Genomic DNA, 21,363 nt, shown 5'->3' with positions numbered 1-21,363 from the left:
GACCCTGCCAACAGCTTCCAGACATGTGACGGTTTTGAGTGAACTCTCACCCACACGGGTTCTTCTTTCCTAGTGTATTAGTGGCTTTCCCTGTTGCTGTAACAAAATATCTGACTCCAGGAGACAGTTTACTTGAGTTCACAGGTCAAGGGTACTGTCTACTATGGCAGGGAAGTCCTGGTAGCCAGGCTCCAGGCAAGTGGTTACATTGTATCCATAGTTAGGAAGTAGTGGGACAAATGCTCAGCAGCAGCAGCTTCTTCCAAAGGCAACCCAGGATCCAAACACAGGGAATGGTGGGTCTTTACATCTCAATTGACCCAATCAAGATACTCCCTCCTAGACTTGTCCGGAGACTGGTTTCCTAGGTAACCAGAGAGCCGGTTGACACTCAATAGTCACCATTGGGCCTTTCAAGCGGAGCAAACACATAGCATGTACTAGGCAACATTTCTGTTACTTATTAAGGTGGCTGGCATTACAGCAGGTATTTTATTGGCTGCGTGCCTCCCCCCAGATGAATCCTTTCTTCCTCTAGCAAGGTTTCTGCACTTCTCCAAGTTAACTATAGGATGACTCAAATCCTTGTCTCATGCTCCGTTTTGGAGAAAACCCCGTATTAAACTCTTTATTATGAGTCAAACTCTCAATAAGGTCTGGGAATCTAAAACACAGTGTGTGTGTATCTGTGTGTGTGTGTGTGTGTGTGTGTGAGAGAGAGAGAGAGAGAGAGAGAGAGAGAGAGCGAGAGAGAGCACATGAGCACGTGCTGGTTGTAACCAATGATTGGGCCCTCACCTGCTGTGGCAAACGCCTTGCATTGATCACACTACGCCATCAGTATCATTATCTCTGCCACGCAGAAACAGGTTCAGAGAAGTTATACATGGATGAAAGACTTGCTCAAGACAGAACAGCTGGCTGTTTCCAAGGCAGAGATTTGACTTTCTCAGCTCCAAAGCCTGCTGCTCCTGTATCTATTGTTTCCATGCCTGTAAGTCTTGAGTGACTGCCTTCACTCTTGACTTCACCTTGGGGCATAGGACTCATCCCATCTGGAGGCGAAGAAGCCTGGTTAAAGACGGGGAAGGACAGCTATGATATCACCAGGGAGCTAAGCAGGATGCAAGGGTTCCAGGGCCTGAGCCCTTTTCTTTCAAGGATTTCCCAACTCTCTACGATGGGTCCAGTCATTCAGAAGATCTGTGAGCTTCTGAATGACTCAGAGAAGGGGGACCATTTGCTCAATGTTAGTTACTCTGTAAGCTGAAAACGAGACAGAGCCACATTTTTGTTCATGCAACCACTGTGTCGTCTGCTGTTGGTTTTATCTATGGTCAGCTTCAGAAAGTCCATGTTTTTGGCTCTGTGGTGGGTGCTGAGAGGATACAGCTGAGGCACCACGAGCCCTCAGGGATGCCATCTTCTGCCGTGAAGCAGCACTGTTCTTGTTTGACTCTTTTTTTTTTTTTGTTTGTTTGTTTTTCGAGACAGGGTTTCCTTGCAGTTTCTAGAGCCTGTCCTGGAGCTAGCTCTTATAGACCAGGCTGGCCTCGAACTCAGAGATCCGCCTGCCTCTGCCTCCCGAGTGCTGGGATTAAAGGCGTGCGCCACCACCGCCCGGCCTTGTTTGACTCTTAATAATAAGGATTAGGAGGGGCTGGGACCATGTCTGTGGTAGAGTAGCTACCTAGCACACGTGAAGCCCTGAGCAGGCTTCCAGCTCCGACACAAATGAATGGATAAAAAACTGCAGGAATAAGACACGACACTCCCCACCACCATTGCTAGGCATTACTACACTCTTGGCTCCAGGCTGAGAGTCAGGTAGATTTTTTTGGTCTTGCTTCTCAGAAATGGCTCTCTTAGCGGGCTTTGTGGCACCTGCTCCATCAAAGTCTCTTTAAAGGATGCCAAGGACAAAGCAGGAGGAGGCTCCAGGGTGGTTCACTATGTTCTCTACATAGTTTTGGATTGTATAGGTGCAATGACTATAGTTTTCCTGCCCAGCTCACTCACAAATACTCCAGGTGTCCTCATCAGCGAGTAAGTATCGGGCTGTGTTTGCTCAGGAGGCTGAGCTCCTAAACACTGCTCTGACCTCCGGGTTTCATTCCTTCTCACACTGAGGATGAGAATCATCCTTTTGGTAAAATGGGGTTGGACTGAGTTTTAGTACAAGATGAATATCTAGAAATCCACATGAAAAATGAATTTGTTATTATTACATAAAACTGTTTTTTAAAGTGAAGTGAGTCTGGGGATGAGCATGGTTGGCACGGTGCTTGCCTGGCATGCATGAAGCTCTGGGTTCTGCCCCCGGCACCACATAAAGAAGGAGTGGAAACAGACAAATCTAAAATGGCTGAAAGACATTTAAGGAAGTGTTCAACATCCCTAGCCATCAGAGAAATGCAAACCAAAGCAACTCTGAGATTCCATCTTACACCTATAAGAATAGTTAATATCAAAAACAATGATGACAACTTATACTGGAGAGGATGTGGGGTAAAGGGAACACCCCTGCAGTGCTGGTGGGAGTGCAAACTGGTACAACCGCTTTGGAAATCAGTATGGCGATTTCTCAGAAAATTAGGAAACAACCTACCTCAAGATCCAGCAATACCACTTTTGGGTATACACCCAAAGGATGCTCAGTCATACCAGAAGGAAATGTGCTCAGCTATGTTCATAGCAGCATTATTTGTCATAGCCAGAACTTAGAAACAACCTAAATGCCCCTTGACGAAAGAATAGATAAAGAAAATGTGGTACATTTACACAATGGAGTACTACTCAGTGGTAAAAATCAATGACAACTTAAATTTTGCATGCAAATGGATGGAACTAGAAAAAAAACATCCTGAGTGAGGTAACCCAGACACAGAAAGACAAATATAATATGTATTCACTCATAAGTGGCTTTTAGACATAAAGCAAAGAAAACCAGCCTACAATTCACATCTCCAGAGAACCTAAACAACAAAGAGGACCCTAGGAGAGGCATACATGGATCTAATCTACATGGGAAGTAGAAAAAGGCAAGATCTCCTGAGTAAACTGGGAGTGTGGGGATTATGGGAGAGGGCAGAAGAGGAGGGGGAGGAAGGAAGGGGAGCAGAGAAAAATATGTAGCTCAATAAAAACAATAAAAATTGTATTATACCAAATTTAAAAAAAACAAAAAAATAATAACAACAATAAACAGGAGTGGAGGCACCCATTTGTAATTCTACTACTTGGGAGGGTGGAGGCAGGAGGATCAGAAATTCAAGATCATCATCAGCTACATGGTGAGTTTGAAGTCAGCCTGGGCTATATGAGACCCTGTTTCAAAAAAAGTAAGATTATTAGACCGGCCTTGTATTCCAGGTGAGAGAGAGCTTGTGTGAGCATTCTTCCTGTTTAGCAAGATGCTGACTGAGCTCTGTGCAGCAGAGGTCATCCCTTTAGATGGGATGCCCAGAGGTGCTGCCCAGGGCAAAGCCCAGGGTGGACACTCAGCCTCCTGAGGAAGCGCGGTGCATCACTCACTGACAAGGGCCAGTTTCCCGACCATGTGAAACTTACAGCGCCTCACCCCACAAGAATACCTCGGCTCCGCACTCCAGGCCAGTCTCTGATAGCCCTGCCCTGACTGGCTTCTTTAGAGGAAGACCTTGTCACTGCCCTCAGTTTGGAGTGGTTGCGTCTTGAACTTGTGATTTTATTACATATCATACTGCTAGCTTCTGGCCATGATGAAACTCATCTCCTGGGTAATATGGATATGACTGAGCCTTAGAGCAAGAGGCCAATTTGGACACAAATGAAAACAGTGATCCTGAGACTTGAAGACATTGGTACCATTGGCTGGGTTGCCAGGGTAACACATTTGGATGGATGCTGTGAGAGCTGGGACATTTACCTCTAATAATTTCTTTCAGTAAATTTGTAAAGTTAAGGTGGCAATACCCAATTTGTAGGATAATTTTTTAGGATTACACATGGAAGCAAAAAAAAAAAAACCTTATGGAAAAATAGTGCCTGATCTGGCATAAACCTTCAGGAATGTTACTTCTGGTTTTCAATTAGAGAGGAGTCACTATGGCTATTGGCAAGGTTATTGAAGTCATTGGAATGCCTTTTTTTTTCAGGACTTGTGTGCAAGGAAAACAGGATCCAGGTGAATGAATAAATGGGGTTGGAGAAGACAGAAATCCAAGAGGAAGGGCAAGATGGGGTGCATAAGGGGCATAAAACTCTGAGTTTCAGCTGGTTTCTGCCTTGCCATGGGATCTTGGGCAACTCCTTTAAGCACATGGAGATCTGGAAAGAGAAATAATGCCTGCGGAACTTAAGGTGCTGCTGGCTCATGAGAAGAGCAACCCCGGGACTCATCCTAGCCATCCAGTGAATTGCCACCTCTGTCATGGGCCCCACAGTGAAGGAGAGCAATAGGGAAGGGTGTCTGCTTCTCCTTTTCTCACTGGGGCAATCTCAAACTTGAAACTTATAGACCAAGTTTTAGGGGTACTGGAATTGACCAACCTTCCCACTGTCAGGTAGATAAGTGGACAGTCTGTCTGTCGGGTGGAGAGATAAGGGCCAAGACCGTTACTCTGAAATCGGGCCAGGAAATGGCCTCTCAGCTTCTTCTCTACAGGTCCCTTGGAAGAGCAGAGGAAGTCAAGGCAGGCATAGCCCATCTTGCCCTCTAGATGATTTGCATCTGCTTCTTTGGAGGTGTGGGCCAGTGTACACACAGCAGTATGCACTATCCAATAGAACACCCCCAAACTGCATCAACCTCACTTCCAACAACCCACAAGCTCTTGGCAGGAAGATGCGGCAAAGCCAGGTCTCCACACTCACTCTTTGGGCAACAGTGGATGAACTGGAGCTTGGTTATTTAAATAAAATTAGTCATTGTGAAAATATTTGCATTTAATTTGATTTCAAGAAAGTTTGCATTAAAACATCACTTATGCTTAATATTGAATTTTTAGTGTCTTCTTAAATTTGTGGTCTGAGATGGGCGTTTCATTGCTTGATCCTACTCCTAACCCTGTTAGTGCCAGAGTGCTGGCAGGAGGTAGACAGTGAGGGTGGGGAGGGCAATGTGGTCTCCATGTTGACCGGAAGACCTAACATGAGGGTTTTCATCCCAGTTCCTGCTTCTTTGCCAGTCCTGGAGCTGTGTTTAGAGGTTGGGATGAAATGATGTTGTTTAGGCCAGTGGCCTCTAAATAATCCGGAGGACATCAGGAAATGAGACGTGTGAAGGAAATGGTTTTGATGGCTGCCTACTCAGTGTGTGTGTGTGTGTGTGTGTGTGTGTGTGTGTGTGTGTGTGTGAGAGAGAGAGAGAGAGAGAGAGAGAGAGACAGACAGACATCAGACATCTCAAGGATACAGACAAATAGTGCTATTAAACTTTAGATAATGCATAGGGCAGCCCCCACAACTAATACATGGTCCTACATATTAAGAAGATAAATGTTGAGAAACTTGATGCAGGTCCACAGTACAGAAGAAACCACCTACATATTGAAGATGAAAACAGCAAAGGGCCTATTGCTTACATCTGTGAAGCAGGGAAATCCTACAATCTCAGTGGAGATGGGTGAAGGCAGGCATCAGGGGTGTGCTGTCTAAGAAGCACCTCGTGGGGGTGCTGAGGCTTACCTCTTCTATTCCTCCTTCTCTCCATAGTTCCTAGCTGCTCCTCGGGATCTGCACAACACTTCCTAGAATCCTCACTTTGGAAAGCTGCTTCTGAATTAAGGGGTATAATTCAGGCTGGGCACTAATTAATACTAATTATATCATGGTGTTATACATGCCTCTCAAATAAACTGGTGCAGACAGGCTTCTACTTAGGGCAGCAAGCCCCAGACAGCAGGACTCTGCTCTGTTAATAGAGAGCAGGGTCTGGGGTGAACAAAACTGAACAAACTTTTATCAGTTCCATTATCCCCAAGCCTGGCCTGGAGCAATCACCCTGGCCCCTTTTAACTTCCCCAAAAACAGAGTATAAGGCTGGCCATGCAGCAGTAGCCACACACAGCCACTGAGCGTGGAGACCGCAGACTCTCACTCGGTGAGTGTTGTGCTGGGCCAGGATCAGGGAGGAAGCAGAAGGACACAGCTGGGGAGCCTGTTCTTAGGGTCACCACAACTGCCGTCATTGCCTCGTCTTTCCCCACATAAGTGAAGTCAGTTCTGACTCGGGAATGTACTGTCCCTGCAGGTCAGGAATCTGGGTAGAGTGTTGTCTTAGAGAATGACCATGGAGATCTTAGCAGGGGTTTCTGCAGCTCAGTTGCCTACCCTGTCCACTCCTGACTCCTGTTTCAGATTTTTCAGCTCAGGGAAGAAGAGGGAAAGGAGAAAGAGGAGCTCTCTGACTCTCCCTTTAATCGGGTAATTAAATGACAAGTATCATGTCATGCACCAGAAGCTGTGTTGGACACAGACTGGACAGTTGTGAGGACAGAGGCAGAATTGCCTCAGCTGCAAGATCAAGTAGACATGAAACAGCCCCTGATCCTGTCCCTTCTCCTGCTGGGGACAGTTTCTGCTTCTTATCTAAGTAAGTACTTCCCTTGTATTCTCATTGATCATTCTCCCTTCCCCTCTCTCCCACCCTTTTGGTTGTTGTTGCTGTTGCCATAGGGACAGGGTCACAGAGTGTTCTTTTAGGTTGTTCACACATCTCTGGTTAACTATCTCCCAGACCCAGAACTGGTTTCTTCAGAAGGAAACAAACAAAACCAAAGCACCTATATTATAAGATAAAGGGCCAGTGATCATTCTAGGCTTCTCACACAGGACTTCCCACCCATATACATACCTGTGGTGACAATCAGTCAGAGTTCAGGCTATTGTTCGTCTATGAATCTGGTGTGAGACATCTCTTTCTGCCCAATCTAGAGGAAGTTCCTTCTTAGTGTGTGACTCCAGATTAGGACTAAGGAAAGCTCAAATGGACGGTTAGAGCTGTCCGAGGTGCTGGAGGAAGAGGGACTCTGATGTGATGGCAGGTTACCATCTTCTTCCTAGAGACCACTGGCTACCATCAGGAGAGCCCAAAGAGAGAGCCAGACCTGTGGCAGGATGCAGATGGCTCAAGGGATCAGGGAAGAGATTTGACTTTGACCCCAGAGACAACGTGGGCAGAGGGAAAGGAGACTGAGGGTTTCAAACATCAAGACATCTTTAAGGATGAGGAGTCTGACCCAGATGCCTTAGACAAGGACTCAACATGCCCCAGAGAAGAGGACATAACTCATTTGCAGGGGACTCCTGGTTGCAAGAGCTGTCGCTACGTTCTGGTGAGGACGCCCAGGACTTTTGATAAAGCTCAGGTAAGTGATAGGAAGACATGGTGAAAGGTCGAGGGGAGGGAAAGGCACGGTGTTAAAACTTGTTCTGTATTCATTTAGAAAGCTGCAGAATTGTCTGGAGGTCTTGTTAAGATATAGGAATTACAGCTCCATCTTCACAGTCTTTGAATCAGGAGGCGGGGGAGGGGGCGGGTGTCTCAGGGAATAAAGATCTTGGTCTGAGGGCTGCAACTTTAGAACCAATGATCTGCATTAGAACACTTTGGTGAGAGAGATATTTGCATTTCATGGAAGAGGAGGTGGAAAATGTGTAAGAGAAAGATGTTGGGGATGGGGATTGGGGTGAAGTGAAGCAGTGTCTTCTAGACATGACCGAGATGTTGCATTTGTGAGCCCAGAACAGTTTCGATTGCCTGTGCAAGACAGGATCAAGCCAGTCAACATTCCTTCATGGGTGAGCAGGGGTCCACAAGCATCACCCCTAGGTGACGAGTTATTGGCAATTGATGACTACTAAGGCAGAGAAAGTCAATTTTCGTTAGGGTATGGTCACTGGTAGGTTGACTATGGTCATATATGTAAAGACAGCCATTAATTAGTCTCAGTGGGTCGTATATTTACTAAAAAGAGGCTATGAGGATGGAAAGATGTGCGTGCGTGTGTGTGTGTGTGTATGTGTGTGTGTGCGTGCGTGTGTGTGTGCGTGCGTGTGTGTATGTGTGTATGCGTGCGTGTGTGTGTGTATGTGTATATGTGTGTGTATGTGTATGTATGTGTGTGTATGTGTGTGTGTATGTGTGTGTGTGTGGTTCAGGAGGAGCTAGAGGAGGGAGTGCAGAGATGAATATGATCAAAACACATTATATGCATGTATGAGAATCTCAGGGTAAATAGAATATTGTATTAAAACCAGATAGAGCATTAAAAAATAACTCCTATAAGAAGGAAGAGTCAAAATGACAGACTTACCCTCCTGCGCCTCACTCAGATCTGCCGTGTGTGCGTGTCTAACTGTGTGTGTGTGCATGCCTGTGCATGCTAACTAGGAAGTCTCAAGATCTGACAACCATGCTGGATGAATTTTAAAAGAGTTATCTTACCCCCAACAAAGAAAAGAAAAGAAACTACTGTGCTAAAACAACACTCCCTTCCTTGATTGACAACTGGTTGTTTTGTGGGTGACTCTCTTCACCTTTCAGAGATCAGGCTCTTCTAAATAAATATATATAGCTGCCCCCTAGCCTCCATGGGACGTCGGTCTTAGGACCCTCCCAATGGACACCAATGTCTATGTTCAAGGTGCTTACAGAGAAATGGCATAGTATTTGCATATAATCCTTGCCCATTCTTCTGTATTTTAAACTTTTATGCAAGTTTATTTATTGTGCGTTTGTGGGGGGTGCACAAACTATGACACATACATGTAGGTCACATACTGTGACACATACATGTAGGTCAGAAGACAGCTTACAGCAGTTTGTGTTCTCTTTCCTCCATGCGTGATCTGGTATCAGATTTATTTACCACTCACCGAGCTCTCTCGTTACCCCTCGTGTATTCTGTAAACCATCTCTACATTATTTATAACACTGCGGTATAAACACCATGAGAATAGATCTCATACTTTATTATTTGGGGACTAATGTCAAAGGAAAGAGTATTGCTCAGTGTAAGCATAACTAAAAATATACATTTTTTCCAGGGGCTGATGAGATGGCTCCATGGGTAAAGTGAGCTTGTTCTGCAAGCATGAAGGCTTGAGTTCAAATATCCAGCACCCATGGAAAAATCTGGATATGGCAGTGCATGCCTGTAACTTTAGCACTAGGGGGCAGAGCCAGGCGGGCCCTAAGAGCTCATTGACCAGGCAGTCTATCCCGCATACTGGTTCAGAGAGAGTCCCAGCTCAAGACAGTAAGGCAGAGGGTGACAGAGGACACCCGTACCCGATGTCCTGATCTGGCTTCTGTATGTGCAATCCACATTCTCATGCACATGCATGCATTATTCCCAGAGCCCCACATACAGACATACCGACATTTTCAATGTATCGTTGGTTGAATTTGTGGGAAGAAACCCACAGCAATGGAGGGCTGACTAAATGGTACCACTGCTTTTTAATTGTAATGAAGGCCAGACGAGATTATGTTTTTGAATTATCATGTGAAACAGTCTGTAAGTGGTGGCTATAATTATAATTAGGATCACTATTTCCTGCAAGGATGTCCTGACCACTGGTAAAGGAGCAAAATATAGGCTTGAGGGAAGCAAGTGGGTTCCTTATATTGAATCCGTGAGTAGTTGTAGGGATCTTTCTTGGAGATTCAGGATCTTGAGGCAAAAGAGAGGGAATTCTCTATCCCACTTCTCCCCTCTGCAGTGTGTCTGCAGGAGATGCTACCGAGGCCACCTTGCTTCCATCCACAGCTACAGTGTCAACTTCCAAATTCAGTGCCTGGCCAGGAAGATCAACCAGTCCCACATCTGGATTGGAGGCATTCTCAAGGGCTGGGTAAGTTAGAACCCAACTCACCATAGAAAGCTTGGACTGTCTTGAGGGCTCATTCGCTGGCTCCACAGTTAAGGTGTCGTTTAAACGATAGGCAAAGGATGCTGCAGTTGCCCTCCACTGTCTTGGGAGAATTGATTACCCACACCTCTCACTAATTCTATTCAGAAACTTCAGGTTTGTGCTCAAAATTAACCATGGTAAATTTACACCAAGAAAATTGGCAATTGTTATCAATTATTTTCACTGAGACAAAATGCTTGAGAGAACCAATTTATAAGGAAGAAAAGCTTATTTTGACATAGTTTCAGAGACTTCAGCTTACACTCACTTGAAGGTGTTGGTTTGGACTTGACACACAGTATGTCATGGTGGGAGTGTGTGGCAGAGAGGACTACTTACTTCTGGTGACAGGGACACAAAGAAGAAGAAAGGGGTTCAGGGTCCTAGCATTCTCTCCCAGAGAATGCCCCAGATGACCTTTCTCTAAATTAACTCTAATTCTTAGAAAGAAGTTCTACCACTTCCCAATTCTATCATGAGTTGGGGCACATGATCTTTAACACATGATCTTCAGATCAAAATTAGAACATGTTACAGTAAGGGTTCTTTATTCTCTCTCATCCTTCCCTAGGGTGTGTGTGTGTGTGTGTGTGTGTGTGTGTGTGTGTGTGTGTGTGTTCTGGGTATACCTGCATGTGGAGACCATCGTCCAATCTCAGGTGTCATTCCTTTGGAGCCATCTAGCTTAATTTTTAAGACAGTCTCTCGCTGGGACCTGATGCTCATTGATCAGCTGGCCATGAGTTCCAAAGGCATCCTTTTATCTTTGGTACCTAACACTGATTACAGGTGTGAATCAGTATACCTGGATTTTTAATGTAAGTGCTAGAGATTGACCTCAGACAAGCCCTTTACCAACTCCAGTCCTCAGAGCTGGGTTTTTGAAACATGTGATTGCACAAAGCTGAAGTAAGAGGGCAGATTCCAGGAGACTAAAGCAGGGTTCATCTCAGTTGTTTGCTAGCTGAGGAGCTTTCTCAGCTGTAAAACAGGGATCTCCAATCCTAGTGGTAATTCCAAGATGGTGGATGAATTATAGTTAGTACAAGAGGAGTGGTCCATGGGCCATCACCAGCAGCATCCCTTGGTAGCTTGCTAGAGATGCAGAATAATAGGCCCTATGCCTGAGCTCCGGAATCTGAGTCTGCATGTCAATCAGATCTGTATGGTTGGGGAAACCTGCCCTGTGTGGTGTCTAGGAGCAATGGTTATTTTGCATCGAATCCCGTGCAAACACTGAGAGGTAGGTGGTGAGAGCATTCGGCTTCTTTCCAGGCAGGCAATGAGAGGAGTCAGCAGTGGCTTGGATCTTCCTGCCTTCTTTGGTTCTCTGATCCACTTTCTCTCTTCTCTAGTTCTTCTGGAAGAAGTTTCGGTGGACTGATGGGAGCTGCTGGGATTTTGGAAACTGGGCCCCAGGGCAGCCTGGGAATGGGGGTGGACACTGCGTGACTCTGTGCACCACAGGTGAGAGGAACAGGATCCAGACAAGGAGATGCATTGATAGAGTAGAATCTTATCTGCTGTTGCTTTGAGCTGCCTGGACACCCTTCTTCAAACCTACTGACTCTACATGGAGAACTCAAACTTGGTCTGTGGGGAAAGCTGAGGTACATAGACTTCTCAGGGCAAGACCAGATGACGGGATAACGGGATAGCTTGTGGAGGAAGTAGCTGGGAACCCTGTACTTCCTCTGATTCCAGGTGGACAAACTGGAATGACTTAAGACCAGCAGATGTGAATGTAAGGTGTAGATGTAGGCACTGGTGATGGCTGAGACAAAATGCGAGCTTCTGATTGCAGATGTGGGGGACACCATGCGTGGCAGATGTGAGGCACTTTAGTGCAGTGGCTGAATGCATGCTAGAGCAAGAGGGGTGTGACTCACACGCCACACTTGCTACTGACCAGCTATGATATAGCACATTATTGGCACCAGTGTCCTTCCGAAGGGTTTTTAAAGGTACCCGACAAGGGTGGGATGGAGCTCAGTGCAGAACCCCGCCAGTTTGTATCACTGTGTCCTCTGCTGCAGGGGGCCGTTGGCAAAGAGCTTCATGCAAGACTCGCCTGCCTTTTATCTGCTCCTTCTAATCTGGAGGAAGACCCTACCTTGGAACCTCCTGTTTCCACAGCCCTGGCTGCTGATGTCCCATCCTGTGGCATTCAGTTCTGTCTCCTGCCTCTCCTCGTCATAAAGTCAGCTTCCCCTGCATTCCCTAAGTCTTGTTTCCTTTTTCCTTCCTGGAACTCACTTTGTAGACTTGGCTGGCCTCGAACTCACAGAGATCTGCCTGCCTCTGCTGGGATTAAAGGCGCGCGCCGCCGCTCTCAAGTCTTGTTTCTTCGTTGCCCTTTCTGGGAGACTCCTGCTTGTTGGAAAAACCCTGGAAGTGCAAGATGATGGGGCTAGGCAGCCTGCTGCAGGTGGGGAGCAGTGACAGAGCTTGGGGCTTGTGGCGGCTGCATGGAGTCACCTGGAAGCTGATCAATGCTCTCTGCAGTTCTTCACTGGGCTCTGATTCACCTTTCTACCCCGAGAGGAGAGCAGAGATCTCTCTGGTGGGAGGCTCGTCCTGCCTTTGCTTGGTCTCATTATGAGGGGGGGTGTTGAGTAGCTTTCCACAATGGAAGAGATGGGGCTTACTCAAGAGCTGGTATGCAATAATGTGATGAATGTGGGGGACACCCTGGGGGTGGGGGGGTAAAACCCTCTGTTAGAGAAAGAGGTCTGTTCCTCTAGTGCGGTGCTTTTCTGTCATCCAGCAATCACCTCCATTACTCATTCTCCCAGGCCCCTTTGGCTGTCCCGAGAGAGGCGGCCCTCTCCTCCTCCATCACCCACCCTTCCTATAGAGAGGCCATGATTCTGAAGGGATCTGTCCTCCACTCAGAAGCCAAAAGCAGGAGACTGGCAGCAGCACAGACCCCACCCTTAGGTCTATTATCTTGGGCCTCAGCAATCCTTCACTTCCTGTTCTCTGACCTGGCGTGTCAGAGGGAGTATCATTGTTGCCTTCAACTTTAAGCCAGCTAGGACCCTGGGCTAGAAGGATTTTGCAGAAAGGGTTTAGAGTCGACAGAACAGGAAGTTCAGAGTTGAGACTGGGTACTGAAGGGTATAGAGAGAACCTCAAATTGTACATGTGTGTGTGCTTATGCAGTTTCTGTACATGTGCTTGTAAAGGTGCACACTTGTATTTTTGTGTATGCATAGATGTGCATATCTGTGTGTGAGCCTACATAGGTGTGTGTGAATGTGTGTGTTTGTACTAGTGTGCTATGCACACACTTTTGCACCTCTCTGCATATTTATGGAAACTTGTCTATAGATGTGTTTGCCTGTGTAACTTTACACCTGTATGTACCTGAGTCTCTGCACATACACATGCATATTTACCTGTGTCTTTAGTCATAGGTATGTAGGGGTATCAGTGTGTGACTGTGTACAGGTTTATGTTTGTATATGCATCTGATGCAAAATGGCTTGAGGAACAAAAATACTAGTATCCCACAAATTCTATCTCTAAGTTTACTGGATTGGAGGGAACAGAACAGGGATGGGCACAGGCCTAGACAATGGGCTGGGGAGAAACAGTAGAGATAAGCCCTTTGAATATGGAGGTCTCTGACCATGGATGGATAAGCTCTGGTACCAAAACACCTCACTGATGGTGGATGCCCAGGGTCTGTCTTGGTAGAAACTGTTGCCTCAGCTCCTAATCACCGCATAGAATCCTGTCAAGAGGTGGGGCTGCTTAGGAGTGGGGTGCCAAGTAGGTCCCTGCATTGAACACTGCAGTAAGTAGACTCAACTCAATGCTTCTAAAGAGAAAGTGGAATTGCTGCAGAGGGTAAGAAGATGAGCACTAAGGAAGACATTCGGGGGTACACCAAGCTCTCCCTCCCTCCTCCCCTCCTTCCCTGACAGAGAACGGTGTCTAACTGAGGAGTCCAACACCCTGATGACCAGAGCTATAGGCATTGGTGTGTGTGTGTGTGTTGGGGGGGACAAGCTCCTTCTCTACTAAAGCCTTTCTAGGACACGCCTAGCTAGTCAGATGCTCCTCAAGTCTCTGGCAGTGTTTCAGGGGATCGCAGTCTGCCCTTGTGTAGAAATTGTACAGTTGTGCAAAGCCTTCCACTCTTGCTTAGCTCGTGACTAAAAAGTGAATAATCTTGAGAGAAGGCCGTCCTTAGAACCCTATCAATTACCATCTCCGGGAGGCTGACTGGAAACTCGCTGAGAACAAGGTGCTGTGAGAAGGAACACAGAAGGGGAGGGTATGGGATGCCAGGGTACGGTGGGCATCTGGGGGAGGGAGGTGAAGTGACAGCTGTGTCCATGAGACTCGAGAGGACATCCTCGGTATTCCTTCAGTAAGTCGGCTCTGTAACTTGTTCCTGAGTCTGGGCACCGGCTGATTCTTACAGTTCTCCAGGTCTCCATTTCCCTGCCACTGGGAGTCTGTGTTTCTCACCCTGCCTAGCTACTCCACCGAGACTTCACTAGTTACCTCAAAAGGATTTTGCTTAGCCCAAGTGACACATACAGATAAAAGACGAGTCAGAAAACTTCCCGACATCCCCCCCAACAGACAGACCACAGAAGCCAGCACCTTGCATCCCAGCAGACAGACCACAGAAGCCAGCATCTTGCATCCCAGGACCAGTCTCTAGGTTCAGGTCAGCTCTACTTCCATTCCTTCATCTTACTCAGCCTCGGTTTATTTTGTAAAATAAAGGTTGGATTAGGCAATGCCTGCCGTACATCTAGCCCACAGCCTGCCAGTGGTGAGCCACCCCACCACCGGATGGCATCTTGTAGGCTGAATTGTGTAGCCTTGAGAGTGAACACAGCCTCCGGCTCCAGTTCTCGGGATTGTCTATTTGTTTTTCTACCAATCACAAGAGTAACAAACCCCAGGAACCTCAGCAGTGGGGCCAGGGCCTGTGTGACAACGTTGGTGACGGCGCTGAGTAAACACAGGGCATCAGGTACAAGCTGGCTGCTGTGGTTTCTACTATTAGCCTACAGCTAGCACACGACAGTGGACTTGATTCAAAGGCAACAGAGAATGGGGCTTTCCACCTACTGGAAGGTCCAGAAGAGGCGCAGGCACCTGGGGGAGGTTATTCTAGCCTGGGGTACAGTTCCCTTCCAGGACACAGGGTCTCCATCTCCTCCCGTGAACTCAGTCTCAGCTCAAAGGGGGCCTGTGTGCCTCCTTATTGGAGATGTGCTGTGTCTCTAAGTGGTGTCTCTGCTGGAGATGAAGCCTGGCCAGCTCTCTGGATGCTGGTGCTGAGGAGACAGTGCCCCATGGCCCACAATGATGGCGGCTGTGAGCAATCAGAGGGAGGGAAGAAGGGTTGAAGAACCTGTTGGAGGACTCTCACCCCGTCTCCGCCTGGGGTGGGGATCATTGGGGTTGAGTTTGCCCAGGCATGCCTATAGAAGCCTCACCACTACCCTTCTCCACAGCTCTCTGTACCTTCTGGTGAGGGGCCAGCCCTCTGTTTACATGTATGCTTATCTCTGCTAAGACCTCACCGTCATGCCCATGTTCCTAGAGGACAATGGCCCTGACACTAAGGAAACTTATACCTCAGGTCCACACACTGGCTGAACCTCTCTGATATCTAATTCTGTATTTCCCCAGCTGGGTGATGGCACTTGCCTGTAAATCCCAAAACTGGGGAAAGGTTGAAGGAGGAAAGGTTGAAGGCTGTAAAGCTGAGGCCACTCAGGGATACACAGCAAAGTCCTTTCATCAAAACCAACCAAAAAAAAAAACCCAAATCAAAACAAAAAAAGCCTCTTGAGTGGCTTCTTCCCCAAACCTCGATCTGTCTTTCAGCTTTGCCCTGTGCAATTTAGAACTTCCTTTCCATCTCCCCTTTTCTTTAAAAGCCCAGAAAGGAGATGGGACATCTAAGCCAATGGAGACAAGACTTGACTTCTGCTCAATAGAGTCCTTCTGTGAGCACAGGACACCCGAGCTCTCTCTTGGCCCCTACTACGACACAAGGCAAGCCCTTTTCCACTTCTGGCCTCAGTGTTGATCATCTGTAAGCAAGAGGACTGGACGTGATGGTTTCGGAGGCCCCATTAGCTCCTAGCTGATCACCGATTAGGATCACGTGGAGCAGGGCTGGCTGACCTGGCTGGATGCTCAGAAGGGACTACATTTCACTACCCCCTCCTTCTTTTCTGAGACAGTTTCAGGGGTCCCAGGCTGACCTCAAACTTACTGCGTAGCCACAGATGAACTTTCCATCCTCTCTCCACCTCCTGGGTGCTAGGATTACGGGTGCGCCACTATACGGGCGTGTATAGCGCTGGACGTGGGTTCTAGGGCTTTCTTTACACATCTTAGACAAACACTACCTACTCAGCTACATCCCTAGCCCCTACCTGAGGCTTTTCCAACAATGCTTTAGACAAGGACAGCTGAAGTCCTGGGGCCTGGTGCTAGGTTCCGCAATCACTTCTCAGCTGCCGTGTGTGTGCTCTGTCTGGATTCTGGAGCGAGGGTCTAGATGTATGAGGGTCTAACTGGAGAAGGAAGGTCTGTTCCTCAGCTAGGGCTTGAGATACATGGGCAAAGGACCTGGGTGTAACCCTCGCTTTCTGGCCACATGGCCTGGGGCAAATGACTCCGTCTCCCTGACCCTTTGCTTCTCTTTAAAAACAAAGAATGGAAATACACCCTATAGGGTTATTTTAGGACTCAATGAGATAATGTGCATGGAAGCGCCTGGTACTTGTAGGCCCCTATGGGTGTAACTATAGCAACCATTTTCTCTATCCTTTGGAAAGGGATGGATTCTACTGTCCCAGGACCTTGGGAAGCAGATGGGAGGCATGCAAGGGATAAATGCGAGACTCGGGTCTTAGTGGGAAGCACTACCTGTCTGCTGAACAGGGGGCCTGGGTACCTGGTTGTGGTCTTTGGGGTGAGCAGCAGAAATGAGAGCCCGACTCCTCCCCACATCCCACCCCAGACAGAGTGGCATGTTGGGAGGTTCTGCAGCCTACGGGTGAGTGGGACCCTGGGAAGAGGCCCTAGTGGCCGATGGAGTAGGCCCCCGAGTCTGTGGACTGCTTTTCCACAGTGGTCTGGTCGCCGGGGAACACTGGGTTGGCAGAGGCGGTGCCCTTCAGTGTTGTCTCGTTCACCTGAAAACACAAGATTGGCAGTGCCACGTCTGACATCGGGCAGGATCTTCCAATGGGACCCATTCGACAGAATCAGAAGCCGGGGTGGGGTGGGGCCACCTGCCCCCCAAGGGAACACTGTACCCAGGCCACGTCCGGGTCTGCCCCGGAGGTGGATACATAAGAGTAAGCAGTGGGCAGGTTGACAATGACCCACAGAACCAGCCCCTCCCCATTTTGTGCTAGTAAGGGAAGGGCTGGTATCTGTGCAGGCTAGGTGAGCACCAGACCCCTGAGTTACACCCAGCCCAAAGTCCCCAAAGAGTCCATTCTTGGCCCAACCCTCTCTCGGACCCTGCATACTAATGGAGGCTCACTGAACTTCCGTTCAGAACACCCTCCAGCACGCCATCGAGGGCCCCGGGGTCCTTTGCCTTTCAGTCTCTTCCCCAACTCACCTCCTCAAACTTCCTGGCTTTGTAGTGATCAGCCCCTTTGAGGAAATTCAGTAGGATGATGTCACAGAGAACAGTGCCCTGGGGAAAGAGAGGGGCAGTGCAGGCTCGAGCTGCTGCTCGGAGATTGGCAGGGCTCGAATGGCTCCTGTGCGGCCCAGCTCTTGGCTAGGAAGATCTACAGCAGACAGTGAAGCGTTGTGGGGAGAAGGGACGTGAAGGGGCTAAGCCTTCCAGGGAGACCTGACTGTACAGCTCTCAGAATATTCCCAGAGGCTCTTCAGGGTCCTCTATGGCCTACCTTTCTGGCTACTGAGAAATACCCATGGATCACAAGCACAAAAAGAGTGAAGGAAGAAACAGGGAGTTAGGGGAGGAGTCCTCGGGATGGGCCTTTGTCCCCACCTTTCCTGGTGACTCTGTTCCTCACTAAGGCATTCTACGACTGTGAAAACACAGAGTCTCTCCCTCCCTTCATGGTGAGAAGCAAGAATTTTTTTTAAAAAAAGATTATAACATTATCTATTATGTATACAGTGTTCTGCCTGCATTTATGTCTGTAGGCCCGAAGAGGGCACCAGATCTCATTACAGATAGTTGTGAGCCACTGTGTGGTTGCTGGGAATTTTTGATAAGACAGAACCACCTGAAAACAGGAAGACAGTCTCTGGAGCCCACGAGCCTTGGGAGGTAATGATGGGAGATGCCCAAATCAGAGCTGCTTAGCAGCAGGTGTTGGAGCCCAGAAGGAGGGCTTAGCTGAGCTGTCTGATGGCCCCGTGCCTTGCTTGGCCTCACTCGGGCTGCCCAGGAAGAGCCCAGGCAGATCCGGGGAAGACTGAACTTACCACTCCCACAGAGGTGAAGGCGGCCACGGAGCTGATGATGGTAGGGATGATATTGAACTTGCCAGCCTGTACGGATAAAGAGCAAGGCCTGAAGACGGAGGGACCGGCAGGGAGGGGTGAGGGCTGAGGTTCAACTTGGGCTCCTGTGAGAGAGGCCGTGGAGCCTGAAGGGTTTGTGGATGGTCAGACAGTTCCGCTCTGCATAGTATAGGGAGCTGACGGGGGAGATGGCCAGTTGGCCAGTGGAAGGCCCAAATGCAGGCGTGGGAAACCTCCCCTGCTCCCCTCATCCACTGGATCCCAAGACTCACATTCCCGTACACCAGCACGTCAAAGCGGATGCCGAAAGCCTTCAGGAGGGTGCGGTACTCGCTGCCATTCTCCATCTTGTAGTACTTGGCAAACCTGGAGGCCATGGGTGAAAACGGGTCTTTCCATGAGCTCTCCTGCCTGAACTCTCAGGGTTCTTTAGAGCTCGACAGCCAGTATCAAGAAGCTGATGGCTGGTAATATGCCCGCCATAGTTCTTCCTGCACTCATATGGGGACTTCAATGGCAGACTTTGGGGTCAAACCTAGAACCTACAGAATCAGCATCTTTGTTGGTGAGAACTAAGAATCTCCTTTAAAATAATTTCTCTACAAGGTGTGTGTATGTGTGTGTGTATGTGTGTGTGTATATATATATACCTATAAGTGTGTGTATACATATGAGTGTATGTGTATGTATACCTATGAGTGTGTGTGTGTGTGTACCTATGAGTGTGTGTGTATACGTATGAGTGTATGTGTGTGTACCTATGAGTGTGTGTGTGTGTGTGTGTGTACCTATGAGTGTGAATGCAATGGTCTATGCATGTGTGTAGCTTGAGGTCAACATCAGGTGTCTTCTCTGATTGCCTTCTACCTTATCTGTGAGACAGTGTTTCTCAGTAAACCTCCTCAGTTTGCTAGACGGGCTAGTTAGTGAGATCTTGGAAAGCCCCATCTCCATCTTTCCAGCACTGGGACTATGCACATGTGAGTGAGTGCTGGGGATGGAACCCAGGCTCTACCCACTGAGCCATCTCTGAAAACCTCTCTCCCCATGAGTTCTATGTTTATTAAAGCCTGAACTACAGCTGACCACAACTGGCTCCAGGCTTCTTTAGTTCTATATGCTTGGGTATCACAGGCCCAACTTTAACCTACCTGGGCTCAAAGCCTGACTCATATAACTGTGGACCAGCCATTTAATCTGTCTGAGACCCAGTGGCTGCATCTTGAGGGGCAACAATAAAACAGCCCTGCTCTGTAGGGTTGCCATGAGGCTTGAAAACACATGTCCATGTTCTAGAATAGCCCTGGGCCCATGAAACATATATTAGTGTTGGGCATGGCTATTTGCAGAAGAAATATATTTACACGGGAACTGAGAAAAGTGTTTCCTGACGTCTCACCTCATTCCACCCTTGCCTCCATCCCATGGCAGAAGGAAGTGATTTTCATATTTTCCAAGGCTCTGCGAGGTTGAATGACTCACTCAGGATTTCCTACTGGAAACTCAGCGCTAGATATGCCCAAGTCCTTTGCTTTGTCTTTTGCTCCTCAGCTCTGGCTGTTGGGTGCCTTATGGAGAGCTGGGGGCTTATAGGAGCAATCACATTCCATTCTTCCCACTGACTCAGCTGGTGCCCACACAGAAGGGTGGTGTCCCCACCCCGATTGGCAGATGCCTATGACAGGGGAGGGAGTTGCCTGTGGTCTGGCAGCTTGTAAGTACTGGACTTGGGATTGGAATTGCGCTGACCGTTGGGACTCTAAATCAAGTGCACTTCTTCTGATATGGCTCTGCCTACCATAGGCCAGGCTCTAACATCAGTGCAGTGTAATCTCCCTGGGCAAAACCCCACTGCTGTGAAGAGGGTTCCTGATGTCAGGACTCAGTGAAGAGATGGAAATGAAAGGGCCCAGAAAGTTCTAGGTGTAAGCTGAAGCTGCACTCGCTCAGCGCTGGCTTCTTCCTCTGAACACAATGGCGGCCCCTGTCTCCCAGGGACATTCACATGTGAAACTGCACAGCCGGGAGAAGGAAGCGTCAGCTAGAGTGGATCGGAGCTGGATCCACGAGGAAGGCGTGGTGAAAAGCTGGCCACAGCTTTGGGTGCCTTTGGGGAACTCCGGACTCAGGCAGAAATGGGTCTGGATTTACAGTCATCCCCTGCGAACAGTGTTCCTAGCCCTCAGGGTGTCAGCTTCACCTCCCACAGCAGATATTCTGTCTGCTGGACACCGTCTTTCTCTGCCCAGGGAGCCTGTCTCTTGCCGCTTTTGCCAAGCAGTCTGCTCAGCCTTTAGGTGGGTTCATCCAAAGGAAGAACCAACAGGAGAGCAGAAAGAATGGGGTGTTTAGTCTGTTCAGCCTTCAGCAGTGGCTTAGCTCCCACACAGGCCAAGGGCTGACAGAGCAGCGTCAGCTTCGTCTAGATTCTGTGCTTTTCTCCCTTTGCCTGCCCATGCTAGCCCTGGGACAACAGCTTCCACAGCTGACAGTCTTGGTCCTTCAACACCTGCCTGCCCATGCTAGCCCTGGGATAACAGCTTCCACAGCTGACAGTCTTGGTCCTTCACCACCTGCCTGCCCATGCTAGCCCTGGGACAACAGCTTCCACAGCCGACTGTCTTGGTCCTTCACCATCTGCCTGCCCATGCTAACCCTGGGACAACAGCTTCTCAGCTGACTGTCTTGGTCCTTCACCACCTGCCTGCCCATGCTAACCCTGGGATAACAGCTTCCACAGCTGACAGTCTGGGTCCTTCACCATCTGCCTGCCCATGCTAGCCCTGGGATAACAGCTTCCACAGCTGACAGTCTGGGTCCTTCACCATCTGCCTGCCCATGCTAGCCCTGGGATAACAGCTTCCACAGCTGACCGTCTTGGTCCTTCACCATCTAGATTGGCGCCTCTTGTCTTGTGTGTACCCTGTGCATTGTTTCTTCATGGAATCACACCTTCTG

At 48.4% G+C, this 21,363-nt stretch overlaps 2 protein-coding genes across 4 annotated transcripts in view; one reads left to right on the top strand and one right to left on the bottom strand.

The window, feature by feature from the left end:
- The first annotated feature begins 6,513 nt into the window (after positions 1-6,513).
- Positions 6,514-11,995, top strand: Prg3 (proteoglycan 3, pro eosinophil major basic protein 2). The gene is made up of 5 exons (XM_038335634.1): positions 6,514-6,555; positions 7,026-7,349; positions 9,709-9,840; positions 11,256-11,367; positions 11,937-11,995. Exons 1-5 carry the CDS (start codon positions 6,514-6,516, stop codon positions 11,993-11,995), a joined length of 669 nt encoding a protein of 222 aa, XP_038191562.1.
- Positions 11,996-15,705: 3,710 nt separating this feature from the next.
- The window catches only part of P2rx3 (purinergic receptor P2X 3), a 36,644-nt gene continuing 30,986 nt past the window's right edge, over positions 15,706-21,363 (bottom strand). For all 3 annotated transcript variants that reach the window (XM_038337346.1, XM_038337347.1, XM_038337348.1), the window contains 4 exons: positions 18,678-18,771; positions 18,367-18,432; positions 17,522-17,599; positions 15,706-17,084 (listed from right to left, as the gene is read on the bottom strand). In XM_038337346.1, the coding sequence (XP_038193274.1) occupies positions 16,971-17,084; positions 17,522-17,599; positions 18,367-18,432; positions 18,678-18,771 (352 nt within the window). In that variant the 3' untranslated portion in view covers positions 15,706-16,970. The remainder of the gene's footprint in view (positions 17,085-17,521; positions 17,600-18,366; positions 18,433-18,677; positions 18,772-21,363) is intronic.

The sequence above is a fragment of the Arvicola amphibius genome, chromosome 7, assembly GCF_903992535.2.
Source record: "Arvicola amphibius chromosome 7, mArvAmp1.2, whole genome shotgun sequence".
NCBI classification, from domain to species: domain Eukaryota; kingdom Metazoa; phylum Chordata; class Mammalia; order Rodentia; family Cricetidae; genus Arvicola; species Arvicola amphibius.
The sequence above is the reverse complement of the archived record's forward strand: the minus strand, read 5'-3'. Positions and strand labels throughout refer to the sequence as shown.

Coding starts and splice junctions, on each gene's coding strand:
- Prg3 (XM_038335634.1), top strand. CDS start 6,514: ATGAAACAGCCCCTGATCCTGTCCCTTCTCCTGCTGGGGACA. Junction 6,556..7,025: donor CCCTTCTCCTGCTGGGGACA/GTTTCTGCTTCT, acceptor ATGTGATGGCAG/GTTACCATCTTCTTCCTAGA. Junction 9,841..11,255: donor GAGGCATTCTCAAGGGCTGG/GTAAGTTAGAAC, acceptor TCTCTTCTCTAG/TTCTTCTGGAAGAAGTTTCG.